The 24,531-nt window shown below is 35.9% G+C and overlaps 1 protein-coding gene across 1 annotated transcript; it reads left to right on the forward strand.

The window, feature by feature from the left end:
• Positions 1 to 1,097: 1,097 nt before the first annotated feature.
• Positions 1,098 to 16,488, forward strand: LOC149796538 (nucleoside diphosphate kinase-like). Its single transcript, XM_089961242.1, has 4 exons — positions 1,098 to 1,300; positions 4,743 to 4,844; positions 9,617 to 9,729; positions 16,152 to 16,488. The coding sequence occupies exons 1-4, from the start codon at positions 1,133 to 1,135 to the stop codon at positions 16,267 to 16,269; spliced, it is 501 nt and encodes a 166-aa protein (XP_089817368.1). The 5' UTR covers positions 1,098 to 1,132; the 3' UTR covers positions 16,270 to 16,488.
• Positions 16,489 to 24,531: the final 8,043 nt, after the last annotated feature.

The raw sequence follows: 24,531 nt of genomic DNA on the forward strand, positions 1-24,531 counted from the left end.
CTTAAGAGGTCGCTATCAGATCTTTACGTATGACAGTGGAGTTCCGATTTTAATCAGAATGATGTTCAAACATCCAACTGAATTTTTTCGTTCCAATTTGTATACCTTTTTTTTAGCTTTATCTTGAAACATTCATTTATCACTCCCTTCTTAGGACGGCAATAGTCAGTACATACATACATACATACATACATACATCTGGTTATAGAATTGTAAATTCGTGCTCTATAGAGATTACAACCCGGATCCGGTGGTAAACGGCAAGGGCAAGGAGATAGTTGCCGTTTACACTCGAATCCCAGTTGGAACCTCCGTAGGGTACGAATTAAAAATTCTCTAACCTTTATGATATTGTTATTTATTCATATTTATTAAAGTTCTGTTAACATTATCCAGCATTCTTTTGCAGAATCCAGGGATAGCACTTTCCGCACTGATTGGTGGATATTTCTTCTGTCTGTCTGTCTGTCTCTCTGTCTCTCTCTCTCTCTCTGGCGTAGCTATCTCACCACAGGCTCCACAGCAAACCTTTTTTACTGCCTCACCCCCTTACTGTCAGTTTTGTTTTCCAGCTTATCTTAGGCCGAGTCCCCGCATCGCGGCTACCATGGTTGTTACGCCACTGTGTGTGTGTGTGTGTGTGTGCGTGCGTGCGTGCGTGCATGCATGCATATTTTCTTGATCGTACTAATTCTAGTTTCCCTCAACTTGCAAAGCTGAAACCCTTAGGAAACATATCTTGTTAATACCATTATCATTCCCACAAATATAAACATAAATCATTCAATCATTAATTCTACTGAAAACTTTTATTATGCAAACAATTTCAATTTTGAAGTTTAAAATATGAAATGTTGTCCACCCTCTATTTTCTGATTGCACAGCTAAAAGTGCCTTTATCTGCCTGATGCTCTTGGTATAGTAACGTTCTTTAATTTTGTGTTACAGACATATTCATTTTTCAGCCTGCAAATGAAAACTAAAAACAAAGAAAAGCATACCGATGCTGAAAATTAATATTTTTAATCTACCGCTTATTACGCTAAGAGTGAGAAACGCCATCTAGCGGCTGTCTACAACGCACCTGCGGGCACGTGACTTTCTCTATTTCCTTTTACGTACCGATACCCACATGGTAGCGACCCTTCTTTCCATCTTCTCGGCTTTCGTGACAGACATGACTACCGAACGCACCTTTATCATGGTGAAACCCGATGGGGTTCAGCGGGGCTTAGTGGGAGAAATCATCAAAAGGTTCGAGACCAGAGGCTACAAACTTGTAGCTTGTAAAATGCTTTGGGTAAGTGGAGTGGCAGGGACGGGAAAACTTCGACATGCCGGCCGGCGAATCGATTTTCAGGTTGATCTCCATGTTGCTTGCCAATGACCTTGTAATATGCACGTACATTTATTTTGACCTTTCTTAATTTGTATTAAGAATAAAAGGGACATATCTTAGTACTATACTTCTTTTCGAAGCAGACTTGTTGCATGGTTGGGGGGTGGGGATGGAGATGCTTAAGCACTTTTATTGTGCATGGAGTGTACTTGACTGATGAAGCGGTACATGTATGTTAGGGGCCGACTGTTTAATGTTCTGGTGGATAGCCTTGGACTTTCTAGTATCGCTGATATTTTTTTTTCCTGTTACAACAATGCAACTAATTTTTAATTAATATATAGTATTGGTTTTTTCATCTACAGGTTAGGTAAATAAAAAAAATTTAAGCTGATTGAGAGTTAGCAATTTGCCTTAAAAAATCTTTACTGACCACCACTCTTAAAATTAAATGGTTGGCCCCAAACAAGTGTAAAATGTTGTTATCAGTAGGTGGGGTTTTCATTATGACATAATGAGATGTTCTTTGTTGTCATCTCCATGATGAATGCCAGATTTAATGCAATGAATGACTTGGTCATTATCGGTATTTAGCATATGTACCATGATTTTAACAGAATTTGTGTTTTTTTAATGATTAACCTAGATGATGTCACCGTGTAACTGTGGATGACGAATACCTAGGAACTGAAGGGCAGTTAATGAATGAAGCTTGGTGTTCGGACCCTTGTCAGATTTTCATATCTTTTTGTGATGTTGTGAAATGAAAATGATTTAATATTATTCAAGCCCAAATGAGGATTGAAAAATATAATTCAGAATATAAAGATCAAAATAATTATAGTTGATTTTTATTGAAATGAATTGAGCATACCACAAGCTGATCTGCTCTATGGAGTATGCTTATTACCAAAGAAGCACAATGCAGTCAACTGAATGAGCTGACAAATGTCTTACTAATTCTGATAGCTGTGGTGCATCAGTTTAGCACATAATGAATAATCCTCAAAAAATTGAGACAGATGATGAATCTACAGCAAAACAGTGCTGCATTTTATTTCCACTAGTAATTTTTAATAGTTATCCCCATTTATGCCTTTAACCTTTATGAAGATCATTCACATGTACTTGTCATACTTCTGTCAAAAACTGTAAACTTTATGTACAAAGTGTAGGATGTTACCTATGAATGTGGGAAGGGTTGACTGAGTGCTCACTTGACTTGAGCATACATGTGATTCAAATATAGGTAGCTAAACATACCATTGTGGATGTGTATGTGTTGTACAGAAAGGAGCAGGAACCAGTCTAGTGAGTACTGCAGTTTTTCAGCAATCTTTGAAAGGTGTGCAGTGATGTGGGGCCACATGATGGGATTAAGGCCATCATGTATGCACCATATACTGTTCGTAACTTTATTGTGTTATCTGAAGAGCTTATGCTGAATGCAGGGTATTATTAGTAATAAATGGGTCAGATGTATTTGTGATGGCTTTCAAGTCTTTTATTAAAAATGGACATTCCTTTGGCTTTGTTGAGATAAAAAAAAGAGCAACTGGAAAAAAAATTGCAAAAATTTGTGTAAGAATTTTTATTGCTTATAAATGGTCTTGTCTAATTGTTGCATTGTTCAAGAATTTTTTAAAGTTCAAATTTAATAAATAATATTGGATCTGTCCCTTGCTCTTGTTTAAACTAGTGTATTGCAACACAGGTTAAATATTAAGTGGCACATATGAACATCAAAAGTATAAAGATACACTGTATAAATCAAGATCTGCTTAAGAAGCTAATACATACTGCTAATCCACCAAGTAAGTAGGATATTGATAGGGCAATTAGACAATGTCCGACCTCATGTCCTAGAGGAAAACTTTGCTTTGCATGAAATATTTTTTGATCCAGATAAACATGTCATCTTGTATATTTGTAGAGCAACAGTTGCAGTCAGGGCTTGTGATATTGTTTTTAAATCACCAGACCTGGGCATGTGTGTAACAAAATTTGTGCACTGTTATATTTCTGAATGACACCACATTTTTACATGATATGAGCTTTTTGTTAGTTTTAGAATCGGGTGAGTAGTTCAGAATGCACAACATCCACCATGCACTTTTTTCACTTAGCCTTTCTGTTATTCCTTATTCCAGAACTATGTATCAGACAGAGATAATGATGTACTCCATATATCCATAATATTTATTGTTACCAGTTGCTACCAAAAAGACGACAAATTCTAGAAATATATGGAATTGACATTTTTGAGTAAAAGAAAATTTGTTGTCTTGGATCTTTATAAGTACATGCTTTAAGATGCATGATAACATCCATGCTGTAGTTTCACATAGAATAATAACAGCCAATTTATTTTACTCCAATCTAATTCTCAGACCTTGAAAGCTATGAAAATGATGGCAGAGATAATGACTTGTGAACAAGCTGGTAAAACCCAGAAGAGCAGAGAAGATCCAAAATAAATTGGCAATAAAAAAAAAGGAATACATTACAAACTGACAAAAAAATGGCTTTAAAGTTGAAACTTTGCATAGACTTGTAATGTTCAAGGGCTCAAATTTGAAGACTGTGCTGCTAGAGTTAAAGTAAAGATGGTAAACATCAGCTTTGTAACCTCAGTCTTATGTCAGAACTCTTAACTATAGAATTTGTTTTATTTGATATCACTTCAGAAATTTTGGCAATGGATTGTGTTATGCTACCGGCTGACATGGGTTTTAGAAAATATGTACTGTGCTGTTGTAATGATTGAGTAACTATCAAAGTTATGATGGCAGGTGTAGAGCTTATTACCAATTCAAACAAATGAATATTGACTTTTAAATTGGTTAAAACCTGAGATGATGCATTGGTAGGCCAATGTTTTTGGTATTGGACATGTGACCTGATGGGTCATTCAAGTCTCATCTTAAGTTTGCAAGACAAAAGTACATATCACAAGTATGCCATCATGGTAATTTACAGAAGAACCATACATTTTGTTTGCAGGAAAGGTCTTTGCAGAAAATAAAACCAATTCAGACTGCCTGTGCTATTTCTGCAACTGGATTGATGTAGGATTGATGGGTTGCAAAAGAAAATATAGTTTTTGATTCATTTGCAACTTCTCAATCAATCCTTGTTATGTAAATAGCCCAGATGGTCTGAGAGGTAGCTGTTGGCATACATTCAAAGGTATGATCCATGGGCTTGATCTCAAAGTTTCAAAGGCAGAAAGGTGTCGGTTTGATTCACGCCAACAGACAATCCTGGATTATCCACCATGGTATTCCTTAGGCAATGCACTCAACAAGACTTTGTGCAATACATTCGTCCGAAATAATGAACAAAATCAAGGAGGATGTGGATGTTACAATTATATTTTCATGCACAATGATTTCTGTTTCAGCCAGGTGAGGATTTGTTGAAGAAACATTATGCTGAACTCTCAGACAAGCCATTTTTCCCGAAGCTAATTACCTACATGAGTTCTGGCCCCTGTGTACCCATGGTATGTTTTTTTTTTTTTTGTATACAATAAAAAATCTCATCATTTGTTCAGTCATATAAATGCGTGGATAAAAATATTCTTCACTTATGTCTTGTATGTGAAGAATAGGTTTGACATGGGTATTACTTTTCCAGTGGTATTGACATAAGGTGTCACAGGTGTTATTTTTCCAATGGTATTGTCATTGTTATTGACAGTTGGTGTGACAGAAGTGTTAGTTTTCCAACAGTGGTGTTGCTGCTGGCATAAGCATGTCATAATTATTGGTTTTCTGATGATCTTGTTGGCATAGAAGTCTGTGCTAAAGTTTTGTATTTAGCTTATTCTCACCAAGTTTTGCATGTACAGAAAATGAAATTTGATTGTCATATGCAATGTGGAGTATTGATTGGAAGCAAAGGTCAGTCACAGTGATCAACTTTTAACACAAGTGATAACTGTGGGATTTGGAATACACATTCGCACAGCAGGTGGGAAGTAGAATTCTATGATGCTCTTGTGCCACATTTTTTGATGTACTCTCAAATTGAGTATAGTAGCCATCTTGATAACTGCCCTCTCACAAGCAAATTTCTGGATGCTATGAATATCCACATGGTGTTCCAGGAGTCACTTATATTGATACTAAATCCCTCATTATAATGGACACTGCGCAAAAGCAAATGCTCAGGATAGACACAGAATTGTTAATTGTAGCAAGAGAATGCTCCATTTAAGGATGGCAAACCTAATGTTGGGTTGGAGGTAAAATGAGTACAGTAATACCTCAAACATTCACGAGGTTAGGTTCCAGAACCAGTCGCGGATCAGGAGGAATCGCGAATGTTTGGTACGAGTCACAAAAAATGCTCATAAATGATTATTTCTAGGGTTTAAACCCTAAATATGACCCAAATCATGCTCCCAAAGCACTTTAATTTCATTTAAAAGTTAGCTTAATACATTACCCTTAAAAAGAGAAATAAATGGTTGACGTAAAAATAGAGTACAGTATCGTCTAATGGGTATTTGCCACACTAGCGCATTTACAGTACGGTATACATGTACTAATATTACCCCTATACTAATTCATTGGCTGCCGTTTTCTTTTGCACTCACAGTAAGGTAAAACCAAGTAACGAATGGGACTGTAAACTTAATGACTGACGTTTTCTTTGTCATTGTCAGGAAGGTAAACTAGGTAAACTTCATGTCACAGAAGTCATATAACGAAGGTACAATTCAATAAAATAAAGAAAACATGTACGTAGAGGGTACCAATGAAAATTTTGCGAATCCAGAAACGCGAATGCACGATGTATTACTGTATGTTCATTCAGTTATAAAGACCTTTAGTGAAATAAATTAACATTTTTTGGTTCTTTGGTTGATACACAGATATAGTGAATTTTAAATTGTGCAAAAAACCTCAGAAATGAAAAGAGTAGCTAAAACAATTTGTTCAGAATGCATGTAAATTGTGAATTTTGAAACTGCTTGTTTGTTCAGATCACATTGGTGCAAAAGTGAGACATAGTTGTAATTTTTTGGACAAAAAGTTATATGATTCTAGTTTTCAGGGCAAAAGTTGGACATGGTGCTCATTTTTCTGGCAGTAAAGGGAATGGCATCCTTATATATTTTTAAAAACGCCCCTGGTATGTCTGCCATTGTAGCCATCTTGAAAAATCTTGTTACAAGATGAGAATATCAGAAGGGGTTTAGTACACTGTTGCGATCATCTTGTGAAGCACTTTTATTTCTCCAGTATTTAAAGCTTGACAATATTGGTGCCAGATTACTGCTGTTTGCTATTCACAATTGTTCACTTTCATTGTTTATGTCTGTGCAACCATCCATCTTGAATCCTCGCAGTTCTTTCCAATGAAAAAATCAAAAAGCATTTAAGATATCTCAGTGAATTTGGGCATGTGTATTTGACTGGTGATGTAGATGTGCCTTTTGCTATTCACATTTCATCAGATTTAATATTGTTAAGACTGTTATCCATTTCTTTCTTTATTCATCTATCATTGATATTTTTGTTTCTGGAGCATATCGTAAACATATTTCTTAGATTGATACATGTGCTGATATTCAGTAAAGGTCAAATGCATGAACCCAGATTTATCATCGCATAATGCACCAGGAGATCGTAGTATGTGTCGATTTTTATACAGATAATTCCCAGAAACTGCTTGTATCCATACATCTGCCAGTGCATTTTGTATTGGGAGATCTGGGTCTGTGCAGTTGAATTTGACTAGTAAGTTAGTACGTGCATTTTGCTATTCAAAGTTTATCATTTGAAATGTCCATTTGACCCACTCTGGTTGAAAGTTAAGCATAGCACTCACTCTGGCATCATTATTCATGTTCATCATTACATGCACATCCTAGATTGTGGTTGGTGTTGAAGTTTTTTTTTAGATGGATAATAATTAAATGCTAGATACATAGCTGCCAACCCTCACAAATTTGGCGTGAATTTCATGACTTTTTCAGGGATTCATGCTGCAAGCAAAAAATTCACGAATTCGCCAATTCTCAATTATTTTAAATCTTTAATAAAATAACCGATTTACCGTTAAGCTTTAGTCGTGATATTTGCAGTTGCCGAAATGGTCCGGCACTGCTGGTCGCAATATTAGTAGATCTACAGCCGATTAGTACGGTTGGCCCGGTAGCAAGCATTTTAGCCTATTTTAACCTATATGTATTGGAATAGTTTTACAAATGCTTTTGAGAGAAACTGGGGCCTAACCGGAATTTTGCTCCGCACTGGAGTCACCAACACTGATTTGAGCTACCGTTCAGCATCGCCTGTAAAATCTTGAAAATGTCTTCACCACCAAGGAAAAAGAAATGTATTGCTCAAAAAGTGAAGTTTAATTTGGAATATATAAAAAAATTGGCTATGCATTCTGCCATTAAACATTGATATTCATCATGCTTTTTGCACTCAGTGTGCCATCACAGAGACGCTGTGAGGAAGCACATCGGTTGCAAAAAAACACGTAGAAGTTGGGAAAATTAAGAATTCAGATTTCAGCTCTGGAATATTTTAAGCCATCGGCGGAAGACCTGCAAGCTACCAACACTGAAGCATTATTTGTGAGTTCTCTTGTTGAACACAATCTACCTTTATCAGTTGGAGACCATGCTAAACATTTGTTCTGACAGATGTTCCCGGACTCGAAAATCGCTTCCAAATTATCCTGTGGAAGAACCAAAAGTGCTGCAGCTCCTGTGCATTCCTCGCAGCAACATTGACAATGAAAGAGTATTTTCTCTAGTGAGGAAAAATAAGACAGACTTTAGGACCTCAAGAAATCTGAACTGTTTAGAAAACAAATTTACGATCAAGCAGTTGAGGAAGTTCAAGTCTGCCACAGTATATGTCTTGAAAAATAAATATTTCTGCATATATTTAGTGTTATATTGCGAACCTGATATAATGTAGTAATGACAGTCAGGGTGGATGGAGTTATTGTCATGGTATTTTTCACTAATGCATGTCCAATTCACGACTTTTTATCCATATTTTCACTAATTGTGAGTCTGGAAGGTTGGCAGCTATGCAGGCAGTGAATTAACTGCCATTTGGTTAAAAATATTTAATTGGCTTTTCATATTGGCTTATATGTAAGGTGTTTTGGTCTATAATATTGCTAGAAAAAGGTTATATAAAGGAAACTGTTAAATGTCTTACTTAAAACCAAAGGAAAAATGAACAATAAAATTTTTGAATGGACAATGCATTTGTTTGTTAATTGTGCATGCTGGTTTATTGTATTTTTAGAGAGAGAGAGTATGTTGGTCAAGTTGCAATATCCTATTTCAAGCTGAAAAAGTAAAGGTCAGATGAAAACTTGTCAGCACAGTTTTGCCTTCCACATTTTTTATTTGACCTCCAGTTCTGACACCAATTTTTTTTTTTTTACCCTCAGTTTTACACCCCTGGGGGATACACTGCCTTTCACAACTTCAGTTATTGCTATTGCCAAGATAGACATGGATGGACAAGTCATTTTAACATTAACCCCTGGAGGTTTTTGTCGTTTTAACCAGAAATTTGAGTAGGAAACACATTTTAAAAGCTATTTCTGATTACATCCTAATACATCAGCTTCCAGGTGATTTTCCAATAACATAATGCTTAGTTGTATTAGAAACATCGTTTTTCAATGGCTATTTTGGCTCATGCATAAGCAGAAGGGAAGAAGTTGGAGGGTTTTTTTTTTGTTGCTTAACGGACCCATTATTTTCATATCGAGACCACTCTTTATTCCAAATGCCCGTCTTATCCTGCTTTTGCAAAGGTTCATCTGTCTGTTTGCAGTTCATACGGCTTTTCCTCAGATCTGAGACCAAAAAGTCTAAAATCTGGACACAAAATCAAATTCCGACAACAGGCAAATTTTAGGTGGGAAAAAATCAGGTCCAAAAAATGAGGTTTTTCCCTCTGTATTTTGTAGTGCAACTAGATCTGTCTACCTATCTATAATACCACCCACTTTAACATATCATACATGACATTGACGCTACAGAGCTCTGCAGTAGGCTACTACCTCCTGCCATGTAAGCTCATCACCAGGGGTTAGTGTGTTAAATAGGTTGTAGGCACATTTTGAATTGTCTTTTGTGTTCTGACTAAATGCATGAGGGTTGGTAGAGGGTCAAGATTCTGGGGACATGAGACAAAAAATGGTTGGAAACCCATGATCCCATGCTCAGTGTGCAATACTGCAAATGTACATCATTGGTTATCCTTATATATAAAACTATTTTAGGTCTGGGAAGGCAGAGAAGTTGTGAAGATGGGCAGAATGATGCTGGGTGCCACCAACCCACTTCAGTCCAACCCAGGAACTATTAGAGGAGACTTCTGCATTGATGTGGGCAGGTAGGTAGTTACACAACAGATGGGTGTTGATAAATGGTGGGAGGGTAGGTACTTGCACTGGAAGTGTTGGGCAGTTAAGTAGTGATTGGTGGTCAGATAGGTACTCAATCTGTAGCCTGATGGACAGGTAGCAAACTCTACAGTACCTGGTAGGCAAATACGTGGTCTCACTGTAACAGGTGGGCAGGCTAGGGAGTTAATGATGGGTATGTAGGTAGGTACATGAACTGTAACTGGTGGGCAGATAGGTAGTTTCACTATACCACTGTTGAATAATTATCACTTTCAAATACATGTTTGTGGTCAAAATTTAAAATGTATCGGATGAAAGAATTCATATTTTGACAGTGAATGATAGAGGAAACTGGAACTTAAATGAATATCTGAACATTTGAATCAAATATATAAATAGGAAATTGTTTTTCAGATATTTGTATTTTTACCTGGAGAGTATGGCAGCATTTTGTTGAAGGAAAGAAGACAAAATGTGGACTGTGCAACATTGAATTTAGTTTACAAAGGAACAACTTAAAATAAGCTAAATAAAACTATTAACTCTCCAGGTAATCATTTGTCCAATTTCTGGATTGTCACATTGCATCATTGCCTTTTCTATTCATCTTTTTGAAAAGTTAATGTGTAATACTGCAAATTGATGAAGAACCTGCTACAGAAAAAGGGTTATATCAAAGCCATAAAAAAAGTCTTTAGATATCAGTCAACCTGAGCTCCAAACAATTTGTGAGCTGTTGTCAGACATTTGTTTATTCTGGACCAGTTAAACTTGATCCTGCAAACCATTACCACCCACACCCAACATATCCCAAATCATCATTCCTCGGAAAGTTTACTCTTATATTTTTACATGTTTTTTTTTTTTTTTAAATCCAGTTTTGTGGTACAATAAAACCTGTTATGAGAGACAGCCCCTTCTGCCAACTAAAGGTGGAGTCTCAAGATGGGTAGTCTCACATAAGAGGTGTGTGAAAATGGACTGGTTTCCAGTATCAGTAGCATTGTTGAAGAAGGAAAAATACCCATACTCACTGTACATGTATCATATCCTTCATTCATAAATCTTGTTAAATATTGCATACATTCCTCTCAAAATATCTTTGTATAATAAAGATATACATTTTCAAACAATGTGAATCAAATTTATATTTGAACTTCACATGAATATGGTCTCTCATCCAGTGTTAGAATTTTTCTCGTCTGAGGTTCTGCCATTGTTATAAGTGTTGACGTAATAATGACTAGATGTATTTTGGTTTTGATCAGGTTTTGGGGAAATGTGGAATAAATATAAATTATGTACCAATGAATGAAACCAAAAGACTTAATTAACTCATAAGAAACAATACATTTATTTTGAGGCAAAGTTTAAATCATTAGTGTTATAGCTCGATAAACGAAGGTTGTGACCATCTGCACCTGGGTAAACAGATGTTGGCTTGGTGAAGCACTGTAACAAAAGAAATTATATTTTTTTTAAAAGAGTCCAGAAATGATTCTCACTAACTAGTATTAAAGACAAAGAGCTAATTCATACCAACTCAACCCTATACTGAAGCCCTTTCAAAAGATTTCTCACTGGGGCATTAGGACGGTGTTGTGTGGGTTTCCACAAAGATAAAGAAAAATATAAACCTCTAAATTGACCGTGTATGTCCATCATTACTCCCTTTTGATGGAAAAAATGGTTATTCTTACTGGCTATTCACATGACTTCGGCACTACAACGGCAGTTAGTGACATGTACTTTAGTCTGGTTTACTGCAGTTTACAAATGACACCATACGCTGGACTTGTCAGTTTCACAAAACTGGTAGCTAGCCTATTTTTTAAAATTAAAAACCTTATTAGAATAATCTTTACTATTTATGCGGTCATTGTTACAAAGGATTAAATGATGGTTAGTGGCGTTTGTCTCACTATATGGTTGTACAACTGTAGTGTTATTTAATGTGCACTTGTTTGCATACTACATGCATCCTGGGCTCTCGTATTTACAAAGGATTAAGTTAAGGTCATTTGTGTTGATCTGTTTGTCATTTGGGGATGCGGTCGTTCATAGCTGTGTCAAAATGCATATTTTGCCAAGACATATTGGTCACTGGTCATGTTCAGCAGGTGGACTCTCATAGCAGAGCATTTTATATAATAAAATTAATCCGTGTGTTACAATTGTGGTTGGAAATGACTGGTAGTTGCTCATAAGTTTTTACTGTAATTACAAAGCTATGGAATTTTATATATCCATAAAATCTGATTATCCTTTTATTTATCAGTCATGCAGCTGTTGGTTTGTATCAAAAAGATGTACATGGACCAGTTGACATGACTTTGTTACAGTAAAGCCTGCTGCTCGGTTTTTGCTGTGCATTAGTGCTAAGCTATAGTTACCAGCATATATTGTGATTTATGCAGGGATTATTTCACTTTTTATTTCCTATGCCTTGTTGAAAATGACTTCACTATTTCTTGGGTTTTGTTTTGACCCAGGAAATCAATCATCTGTTCCAAAACTTGTTGGAGGATGGAACCAGTTCTTATGTACCCTGTCCTGATAGAGGTTACATTATACTGCTGACAGAAGTCACAAGGCCATCTCACATCTTTTGCAATGTACATTTTGTTTATTTTATTAGGTTAATACCAGTTTATAGGTTACAATTACTTATTAAATTTAAATGCAAGGTTTATATGGCTTGGCAGAAATCCAGACATTGGTTTGGGCATTCAGTAGTTTGTCAAAATGTTGGTCCCTGCAGAAATGTCAAACTTGTACTAGCATAACAAATTCCGAAAACCTGGAGTCATAGAAATTAATTTGGCCACATATCTATGATTTTGACCATGAACAAATCAGTTTCCAGACAGATGTTTGGGACGGTTCCAGCTTTAACTCTACATGAAATAAAGTTTATGCCATTTATCATCCATCTTGAGCACTAAAGGAATCCTCATGTTGGTACTGATTTTAAAGATAAACAAGGAGGAAAATGTGTGCATTATAAAAGTTTACTCATGACCAATGCAGTATTATTTAAGTAGATTTAGAATAATTGATGTTTTCAGTGCAGCTTGGCTAGAAATGATTGATACCTTTGTTTTCATCAAAGAGTATTCAAATCCTGTTCATATACATGCAATAAATATTTTAATAGGAAATTTTGGTATTCTTTATAGCTCTAGAGTATATATTTCACTGCATTTGGCAAGAGCTAGTTAAACTCACAGGTGGGATTACATCATGAATCGTGTAAAGTGTATGGCAATATTATCAGTAGTGCATTGTAACAAAAATTGAATGAGGTACAACTGGTGACATGATTTGTATTTTATATGTCTAGATCAGGAGCCAAGTGGTCTAAAGCGCTCACCGTTATGGATCACTGCCATCTCACCTCTCGTGTTTTCAGGTCTCTGATTCGGCCAATGTGGTTATGTGAGAAAGCTTGCCGGTAGCTTCTTGTGGGTCATTGGTTCTTTCTGGGGTTTTCCCCGAGTTCTTCCTCGTCCATTGATGCTGGTCGCCATGTATAGCTGGGCTTTTGCTGAAAAATGGAGTTATTACCTGTGACCCATAATGACACCCACATTTTTTTAAAATAATGCAGTTTTTTTTCTGCACGGTTGCCCAGTCTTGGTAAAAATTGGATTGCTACGTCATTCACTACTTGTTTCCATTAACATTTGTGGGCTGGTAAGGGTGAGATTATTATTCCTTGCCACTGAACAGAATAGCATACTATGGTACTCTTTTCTCATTTTTTTTTGACTACACGTTTGTATTGCAGTATGAAAATATTTCATTGATGTGGCCTTCTGGCTGTTGTACCAGTCCTCATGTGGCCTTCGTAGCATTTCTGGTTTGAGACTCCTGGTCTAGATTAAAATTCAGTTCTTTAGGATGTTTGAAATATTTAGGACAGAGTCAGTGGAGCCCTAAAGTAATTGCATTTTCCAGCCAGTCACCACCACCAATTTCATTTCTATTAACTTTGGAATGAATTGTTGGATTTAAAACAAATTGGATATTCAGGTTTATATTGATTAGGTCTTGAGAAAGTTTATTTTCCAGCCTTAAAAGCCATATTTAGAAGATTTATGATGCTGTATTTGCCATTCTCATAACTTTTGTTTCTACGTCTTAAATTTGCGAAAGGATCATTTGGTTTTCATTTGCACCTTTATGTTGATGACACAATTTTGATTTCCAGGTGTCCGTAACAGCCTTTGTTACTTAAGCTTCCTGATTGTATACATCCTAAAATAAAGTTCATTTCCATAGCATAATTTTACCAAGTTATGTTGGCTTTCAAAAATATTTGGTGTAATCCTTTATTGTTATGACCATTAATTTTCGAATGTTCCCTGGCTGCATTTACAGGAGTTATTTCCCTTTATTGCCTGTTCTCTTAACTTTGCTTTCTGTGGCATAATCTCAACAAGGGTTGTTGCATGTCATCTCAGTTTAGTATATGGCTTTATATCAGTGACATTTAGAAGCAGTTTCATTTACAGCATTCCACAAGATCATGTACAGGAATTATGACCCTTATTGGCTGTCCACCCAACTTTGGTTTCCACAGCATTACTTCACCAAGGATAGATGGATTTCAAACGAGTCTGGCATGAAGCTAGCTTTATTTTAACAAGATCTTGACCGAGTTTGATGTCCATTGTTCTGAATCGTCTTTTTGAGGATTTGCCATCTTCCTCCTACCACCACAAACTTTGGCTCCAGCAGAACTTTACTAAGGATTTTTAGATTTCAACCAATTTAAGCATGCACAATTATTTTGGTTTTTGTTGTTGTATGCATTCATATGCAATAGTTACAAACCACTGGCTTTCACAGCATTACCTCACTAAGCTGTAACAATTTCATTCAGGTTTACATTGACAAGAATTTGAATCTGTTGGATTTCCGCCATTTCATGTCATTATTTGGAGTAGTCATGATCCCAGAATGACCATTGTCCTCAAATTGTTTCCCAACAATGGGACTCTTTGTTCCATATAAACTTTAGTGGAATTAATCAGGGAACCAGACTAATTTTATAGTGGTACCATGGAAGCTTTAAACTGCTTGTCTTTTCATGCAAAGCATCTTGATGATCAAACTTTTGATTATAGAATTTTGTAAAATGGCATCCAACTACAGATAAATGTTAAATATGAAAGGGAAAATAAGCCTCTTAAAAAAAATTAATAATCAGTACAGAAGAAAAAAAGGAATATTCAGATTGTTCTGAACAAAAGCAGAAAGGGACACAGTAACATTTATTGGACATCACATGTCGATTTGAGCATGTTACATGGTGGGAGATATGATTGCCGTATTCATGAGAATCTAACCTTGCCTAGGGTGCCAGATAGTCTGACCGAGTCTGGCACCGGCCCTGCTCGTACTGGCACTATACTTTTAAGTGAGATTGCTGATACGGATGGGAAATAGATTTGAACAGATTAAAGGTCAGGGTTACATTTACTTGCATGGAGATTATTGATTTTCTGCCTATTATTGGAGGGTTAAGTGGTCATAGTCGAGATTACTGAGGCTCATTGGTCCATACCAAACTTTGTCAGTCTTGACCTACCTGTGCCTAAGTACAAGACTCTTAGACACAGCACGGGATAATAATGTAAGTCACTCGTTTAATCTTTAATTGTTCAGAACGTTCCTATATCCCTCTCCCAGAAAATAATTAGAAATGTACAAAAAGTTTGGGATGATATAGTAACGACCTGTCACAAAATGCCTGAAAAAATTGTTAAAGCTATGTTAAAAATCCAAATCACACACACACAGCTGGACCCAATTTATCGTTGGATCCACACAGAAGATTTCATAAAGAGTATTATTTGACAGGAAATTTATTAGAAATGTCCTACAAAGTTCAGCTTAAACCAATATATTTATATGTAAACAAGGATTATTGAATACAGGCTGGCTTTTCATCATAGAAATGCAAGAAATATTGAACATTTATATGACATCACAAGTAATTGGACATTTACGGTCTCTTTGTGCACTTGTATGAGAGGTACATGTCTTTCTCACTTTGGGCACACTGTATCACACATGTATAGGAAGATGAGAAATGGGAATTGCTTTCTGGGGTCACAGCAACTGCAACAACATCAAAGAATGGTAAGATTGTGTGTTAAAGTTTTACAACTCAAATACAGTAAGATACATTAGTGCATACTTGACATGTAGTGACAGTAATAAAGCTACATTTGGTATGCTTTAAGAATTAAAATATTTTACTGGATTCATGAAGTCATGAAAGTTTATTTCACACTGCATGAACAGCTGTGAAACCAGTCTGGCTATTGTAAAGGGGCTTTTTCTTAGTTCATGTTGATCATAACTTCTCATAATGACAATATGACCTTGTGTCTTGCAGAAACATCTGCCATGGAAGTGATGGTGTTGAAAGTGCCAAGCGTGAGATCGACCTGTGGTTTCAACCAAATGAGATCTCAAAGTACGAGAGTCACTCCAAGGACTGGGTGTATGAATGAAGACAGCTTAGGCCTAGCATGGATTTAAAGACTTGATTCGATATTCATCTGTTTGCTCCCAAAATGTATTTATATAAGTGAAATGAAAAGTTTTCAGGAAAATTCGAATTTTTAATTTTAGGCAATCTTTGTTAGAAAGTTCTGATTATACACTATGTTTACACAAGCCCTTTACTGTCTTTTAATATGACATTGCAATAAAAGATCTACCTGCAAGAATATAGAGTGAGTGTCATCTGTTTTTGTATGCCTGCCATAAGACAGCATATCATGTTAGGACTTTACACATGTTTTGGTTCTGCTCATGACTCCATATTTATGCAAACTGCCATTGCAAAACCAAATACCTTGCATCGTTTATAAGGAAGAAGTATGGCAATTCCAGAATGTAAAGGTCACAATTGTTTTTTTAATCACTGAACTGGCACACACGCATTCTGGATAGCTTGCATTTAGGGATGACAAGATGTCAAAGTCACAGGGCGTGTTAAAGGATGAATGATTAGTGCTTATTTATAAAAATACCCCAAAAAACATGCTTTATATTTTCAACACTGCCTATATTTATTAGGTACCTTGTGTATTGAAGAAATTCGCCCTTGTGATGAGGGAACCTCCCCCACCCCTCAATATTTTCAGTTGCAGAGTATTCCAAGACAGTATCTGAGAGAAAAAAACTAGTTTCAACATTGCAATATTAGAGACCTGGACCAAACTTTGTGTTGCATTTGGATAAGGAAGAGGTCTATTGATTCTGGGGTCAAACGTTCAAAGATTAGGGTCATTGTGATTGAAAATAAAATGGCTTCTGCATAGTAGCTGGGGCCCTGGGTGGCAGAGTGGGCTAAGACACTTATCTTTACAGATACTGACATCTCTCCTCTGACTGCAAGAGTTCAAGTCTTGGGCTCAGCAGCATAAGTACAACATAATAAGGCTTGCCTATAGGTTCCCATGAGTTGGTAGTTCATTAGAGGGTCTTCCCAGACACTTTCTATACCATATATAATGGCTGCCATGTATATCCTGTGATGTGTGAAAAAACAGCATTAACTCCACAATCACTACCACCACTTCACAGACCTAGACCAAACTTTGTTGGTGCTTGTTAGCATTTGGATTAAGATAGGAGTCTATAGGTGGCGCTCACCAGATAATATGTACTTTTGAGAGAGTGACGTATGTAAGGTGAAGTAGTTCGCATTTAAAACATGCACAGTGGAGAGAATGTTTGCATACCTCTATGCTACATTAATGTAATGTGGATGATGTTTCTTCTGGATATTGTACTTTTGGAAATTTTACATGATTTAAGCACACTGCTAACTAAAATGACTGCTCCCTTGTGTTAAAAAATCAGTCTGAATTAGTCTAAAGTACACTATACATAGCAGCTATTAAAATAGGGAAAATGAATTTTGCCAGACTAGACAATACCAGCTTCTGAAAGTGCAATGAATGAATTACCAAATATATAAAATGTAAAAAAAGTTATCGGCTCTTTTTTATACATTTGACCTCTGAAGTTCAGGAAGTGAAAATGACCAAGTAGAGCTAGCACTTTTTTGAAAGATGCACATTTGAAGTAAGGCCAAGCTGTATACTCTATAACCCATAGTACACCCATCAATCATACACCAAAATAAAGGGAATTAAAGGTTCTTTGCATTATACCTAAGATATACAAGGTCTTTTTTAAATAGCCAGTATAACCAGTGAGGAAAGCCGGGGACATTCTTTTTCTTTAAATTCCTAACCCTATGCAAAATGCGAAACTGTATAGCGCCACCTTAAAGAAAATAAAAAAATGTTTGCAATTATTTTTTTTTATTTTCATATAATTATGTATGATGTTCTGAATAAAATGGTACATTCATATTGCATTTAAGCATGAAAATAAGCTAATTATGATCATTTTTCTCTTGCTTACATAATTTGCCATGAGGTATGTTTGTGTGAGTAATGACCTTAATTATGGGGAAATTAGAAGACTTAGAATATAGGAATAGAGTCAACTTAAATTTAAAACTGTTGCAATAAGTGACAGAAATATATGGTGAAAATGTTTCTTTTCATTTATTTGCAATGAAATAAAAAAATAAATGATGAGAAAGTGAATTCGCTTCTTCCATATTAAACAATAGGCAAATATTTTACACTTTGACCTTTGACCTTTATGAAGCTGATGAGTTACCTCCCTTTTCTAATTGTAAAATTCATTGTTGATATCTCAGAAATAATTCTGGCTAGTTTCATGTTCCTATCATTCAGCATAACGTCGGTTGCTATGTTTACAAAATGTAATGTGCATTCTTAAAATAGCTCACTTTTATCATGGGGGGGGGGGGTAGGCTGGACTTGTTAGAGACTCTGACACTCATAAATACTGTTCTGTGGGGAAAAAGGCAGGAGAATTATTCATAAGGATTGTTTTGATGCTTGCGACTTAAATGTTTCAGCCATATAAACATAATTAAATCATAAAAAAATAATACCTACATCTTCTTTATGGTGGCGCTCACCAGATAATATGTACTTTTGAGAGAGTGACGTATGTAAGGTGAAGTAGTTCGCATTTAAAACATGCACAGTGGAGAGAATGTTTGCATACCTCTATGCTACATTAATGTAATGTGGATGATGTTTCTTCTGGATATTGTACTTTTGGAAATTTTACATGATTTAAGCACACTGCTAACTAAAATGACTGCTCCCTTGTGTTAAAAAATCAGTCTGAATTAGTCTAAAGTACACTATACATAGCAGCTATTAAAATAGGGAAAATGAATTTTGCCAGACTAGACAATACCAGCTTCTGAAAGTGCAATGAATGAATTACCAAATATATAAAATGTAAAAAAAGTTATCGGCTCTTTTTTATACAATTGACCTCTGAAGTTCAGGAAGTGAAAATGACCAAGTAGAGCTAGCACTTTTTTGAAAGATGCACATTTGAAGTAAGGCCAAGCTGTATACTCTATAACCCATAGTACACCCATCAATCATACACCAAAATAAAGGGAATTAAAGGTTCTTTGCATTATACCTAAGATATACAAGGTCTTTTTTAAATAGCCAGTATAACCAGTGAGGAAAGCTGGGGACATTCTTTTTCTTTAAATTCCTAACCCTATGCAAAATGCGAAACTGTATAGCGCCACCATAGTGGTCATCCGATTTTCTGAATACGAATTTCTCCGATTCAACAATTTTTATCAGAGTTATTGCCCTTTTTTACTTGCTGATTATAAATGTAATTGGTCTCTGTTTGCATGGAATGCTCTGAAAACTTGATACATATTATGGACATTGAAGATGTACATATTAATCATTTACATTGCCACATTTTTGTAAAACTTGATGCCCTCTTTATCTTAAAACTTGGTACAGTAATAGGCGGTCTTTTGACTGCAATTCAGTGATACTTGGTACATATTGAGGCTATATACTCATAAGTAATATCCAATTACAAACTGTACAGCCAGAGATTGTTGCATAAAGTGCTGGCAGATCTGGTTCTTTGTAGTTACTAGTAGAGATTGCTAGAGCAAACAAGAAAAACCCTGATCTGCCAGTGCATTATGCAATGGCAGATCAGTGTCTATGTTGTCTGCTGTTGGTATCTACTTATAAGTGTGTATAGACATTAGATGTGGCCGCCTTTGCAGAGATTTCCTCATTTGTCTTGAATCTCCATAAATCTGCCTAACCAATAACTGGTAGCATGAGTAAATCTGCTCACCATTGTGACTTAACATGACTTTTCACACTGAATGAGCCAATTAAAGTTTCTCCTCCAAACAGTTGCTTATAAGTTGATAAATATGCACATTCATTGATATTTTGGAGAATGCTACTCTGTACTGCTGGTAACATTTATTTGTGTACTCCTAAAAAATTAGGAAGTCCTAACATGGGCAGGTGCAATTGATAAAGGAATGTAGCAGATTGTCTGCTCTATAACATTAAAGCCATTCAATGATAAAAGGATGAAACTTTGTATGCTGGTATGTCAACATTAGAAACGGAGATCCCAAAATGGAGTATTTGCCTGACATTAACGATAAATGAGCTTAATTATTTCCTGACTTGACATGTCAGACATTTGACACAAGGAACCCACAATTATCTTGTGCAAAAGCTGTTTGTAATTGACATATTTTTGAAACATTTTAATAGACACAAAGCACAAGACAAAACAGATGTGAAAGCTTATCTCCTGGATTTATAAACACTTTATAACTGGATAGCTCATGGTCTGGCCAATGGACATTACATCTGTCCTTGTGGTGGCATGTCAGCACATACAAGACTTGTGGAATTAAAAAAATATGCAGCCTTGGCTTTAGTTAAGAAGAATAAAGATTGTGAAAATGTACCCCTATATTTTTTTTTTGAGCATCAAATCGTGTAGATGCATTAATCCTGCGCATGCTAGCTATCCTGACTCCACTGGATATCCGGATTACCTTGTTATACTGTTTGACAGCAGATGTCTCCCTTGTCCTCAGTGTACACGTCTGTGTCTGTATTTATATATATATTATATTTTTGTCGAGCCCACGTAGTGGGAAGAGAGACGAGACATTGTATTCATTTTCCGACAGTGACTTTGACGTCTGTAGTTGAGGTTTTGGTTCTAGCTTTTCATATCCATGGATTTCCTGCAAGCTTTAATAAGAAATGGCTAAGAAGTTGAGATAGTTCTATTCCACTACATGCTTGCTCACACTTATGACCTTGGAGTAAAGCAGTGGCTATTCGAGGGCCTGGTTTGGTGGAGAGGGCAATTGCACAAAATTTATATCTAGGATGATGGAGGTTGAACACATCTTCAAATGTATGTGTGTGTGATTTGGATTTTTAACATAGCTTTAACAATTTTTCAGTCATATTGCTACGATGTCTGTGCGTCAGTTTATAGTGATGTCTGGCACTGAGGCATCATTCCGCATGATGTCCAACCCACATTATCCTGACACCAGGCCAACCAGTCCTAACACTAACCTCTTAATGCTGAGCGCCAAGCGAGGAAGATGTTAGTATCATATTTGTAAGTCTTTGGTATGACTTGGCCTGGGATCAAACCCACAACCTCCTGCATCCGAGGCGGACGCTCTAACCACCAGGCCACCGGAGCGGTCTACTGCTTCAAATAATGATGCAGATGTATACAAAGTTTCCTACCTTAATCTCAAATGGTTGGAAAGTTATACAAAAGAAATAAAAAAGCATGATGTTAAAATACTGGAACATAACCTTTACTTTGAAGATAGGGTCTCCAATTTTACGTGACAAGAAATGCCTTCTAATCATGGATTCTGATGTTAATACCGACATCTTTCCGCCCTCCCTACATATTTATAAAACATTTTCTAAAGAAAAAAATATATCCAATTTGAATAGCACATGACTATTTTACAGGTTTAAAAAATTAATTTACAACAGAATTATGAACTTGAAAATACATCCCATAACAGGCATATCTGGTCAAATCCAAACGCCCTGTTTTATTTAATCGGGTCCTCAAACGAGCCTTACTGGATTATTAGAAAGGATGGTTGTTGTTCCAGGTATGTTTATTCTCAACTAAGGCCAAGGCTGCATATTTAATAACTGCGCTTGAATGAAATGCAGCAACGTGTCTAAAAGCGGAAGGGGGCAAATATTTCAGCATAAAAATGAAAAGATCCAGTGAATAAAGTCTTGTAGTCATCGATAGTAAACCACGGTGTCATTTTCTTGTCTAAAATCGAGACGAATATTTTCATAACCATTACACCTGTACCAGTGTATTACCTGTTGCACTACCCAGTTCGCGTGCATCATAAACATAATATGTTAATTCTATTTATACCTTGATTATCATGCACAGCATGTTACAATTGGCCCTTAATTACCACCGCAGTCATGATCCTTTTACATTGCATGCAAATCTGCACTTTGCCTTTAGGTACATACGTAAGTAAGCTACCGGCATATTGTCAATTGTATTAAAAGTTGTGTTTCACTTTGAGCTTCTCCCACCTAAAGCTTATTAACAACTGAGGCGTGTGCAGATCTGACTTGATGCAGCTTTGCTTTAACAAGATTTGTTTCCTCTGTCTACCGTGTTGGAGAAAAATAAAGTCACTAATTTTCAGAAGAATTCCAATGCATAATTCTTTCAAATATCAGCATTTGCAAAGTTCGATTTTATCTTAAATGGTATTGACTATGATGCAGTAACTTCAAAAGCATATAGCGATTATAACGGGTAAATTGTGTGTATATTGAAAACGAATTACATATTACACTGAATTTCTTATAAAACAAATCCGCTTCACCTCATTACTTGATGGACTTAAATGAAATACTATATATCCACTTGAAAGTGTGTGTGTGTATATATATATATATATATATATATATATATATATATATATATATATATATATATATATGTGAATGAATGATCTGCCCAGTACATATATAATGGAGGTGTTTGGTCAAATGTCTCTATTTAATGCAATATAATGCACCGTGCCATAGTGACTCGAAACTTAATATCTGACGTACCTAACTTAGAGGCAACACTATGATAATGTTGCAGCATACATCTTTATAACTTTCGGACAAATTTCCGAGATCTATATTGGAGCCAATATTTCCGTTCTAAACTATGAAATATAAGATTTCTTAAATTCTATATGATACAATGCAGAATAGTGGTATTTGTACACTTAAAATTATTTGGATACGAAACTTAAAATCTATCAATATTAACTTTCCTTGACGAATAATGGTTCTCTTCATTTTATTTTCTGTTTAGTATGTCTTTATTGCAACAGACCTTAAGGAAAAATGAAATTGGTCTCTTTTGACCTAGTCACGTGGCTTAACAGTTTTGGTGTAAATAGGAAATGATACTGTCGTTATAGGCAGGTGAACAAAAATAACATAACTAGACAGAAAATCAAAATATGACGTATATGAGAGAATTGTTTAGGTAAGATGCTCGTTATAAAATGTTATAGTATATTTCCGATAAAAGAATCGAAGTTCTTAAAAATGTTCAGCTTTAAACGTGATACGATTCCGGTTTCTACAAAAGGTAAAAGGTATCAAATCACTGCCAAAGTCCACTAGTGTGTAAACTTTAAAACAAAAGAAGACAATTCCAACGTTTTCCATTGTTACTTTCTAAGCTGACTCACTCATTGGTATGTAAAGCTGGTGGCCATGACAAGACGCTATCGGGACGCTTTTCGTTATCCACGAAAAAGAGACATGCTGTAACCGTTGTTATTGTAACCTTCAAAATCCAGGACACACAACGCTTCGAAATAATAACATACATATAAATTTGAAAGGATTATAGCTAACGTGAGCAGTTGTTTTGAACGTCTATCATCGGAAGAATTTCCGTGGTAAGTTATGTATGTGCCTAATTCTGTAGTCTTCACGTCATGTAAAACGAATCACATGTAATGACAGAACCTTGTTCAGTGTCATCTCCTCTGCCTCCTTGACACTGTTCGCAAGGTAACATTCGGTCTCCCTACATTATTTTCCCCGATGATGGAAAAATATAGTTCCTACCGAGGTCTTGCCTCTTATATAGATAAATGTCCAAACGATCGCCATAAATTTTTTGCGCATTTCTAGCGCGGTGTATTATCTTTGTGAGGTGATTTTGTTAAAGATTTGGTATTGAAGCGCTCGCCTTTACAGATCTATGCCATCTCTCTCTATTCTGTTTGCGTAGGTTCGAGTATCGGACTCAGTATATGTGCGTATATGAGAAACCTTGCCAGTAGCTACCCGTGAGTCGGTTGTTCTTACCTAGGTTCTTCCTCCACCAAATATTCTGGCCGACATATATAGTTTATTAGCACTGAAAAATGTCGTTAAACCCAAAACAACAAAAATTTGGTATTAATCGAAAACGAATAAATAAATAGCAGATAAACTGACGGCAACCAAAATTTGTTTTAACCTGATATAAACATTTTCATAACCTTCTCGAGTTCTCACCTTTCCTGCTAACCTCATTCCGAAGCTTCGAAAAAATTGCGACCTAGATTACTTCTTGCAGAGTAATGTAACTAACCGATGTTTTTCTCGCCAAGATTTAGGTCATGTAGTGGCAAATACGTATTTTAAACAAATCATTACAGAAATGAACTTGTCACATGGTTTGTGGGTCAATTAAAGCGTTTGTCCACCTCGTATATCGTTTCAGTTGATACAATTCGGGGCATTTGTCCAATTACAAGTTGA

Source organism: Sinohyriopsis cumingii, chromosome 6, assembly GCF_028554795.1.
Source record: "Sinohyriopsis cumingii isolate HCF-2022 chromosome 6, ASM2855479v2, whole genome shotgun sequence".
NCBI classification, from domain to species: Eukaryota; Metazoa; Mollusca; class Bivalvia; order Unionida; family Unionidae; genus Sinohyriopsis; species Sinohyriopsis cumingii.

Bases quoted from the DNA above. Each gene is read 5' to 3' on its own strand.
- LOC149796538 (XM_089961242.1), top strand. From the start codon at position 1,133: ATGGTAGCGACCCTTCTTTCCATCTTCTCGGCTTTCGTGACAGACATG. The intron at 1,301-4,742 runs GTAAGTGGAGTG...TTTCTGTTTCAG, and splicing joins TAGCTTGTAAAATGCTTTGG to CCAGGTGAGGATTTGTTGAA. The intron at 4,845-9,616 runs GTATGTTTTTTT...AAACTATTTTAG, and splicing joins CTGGCCCCTGTGTACCCATG to GTCTGGGAAGGCAGAGAAGT.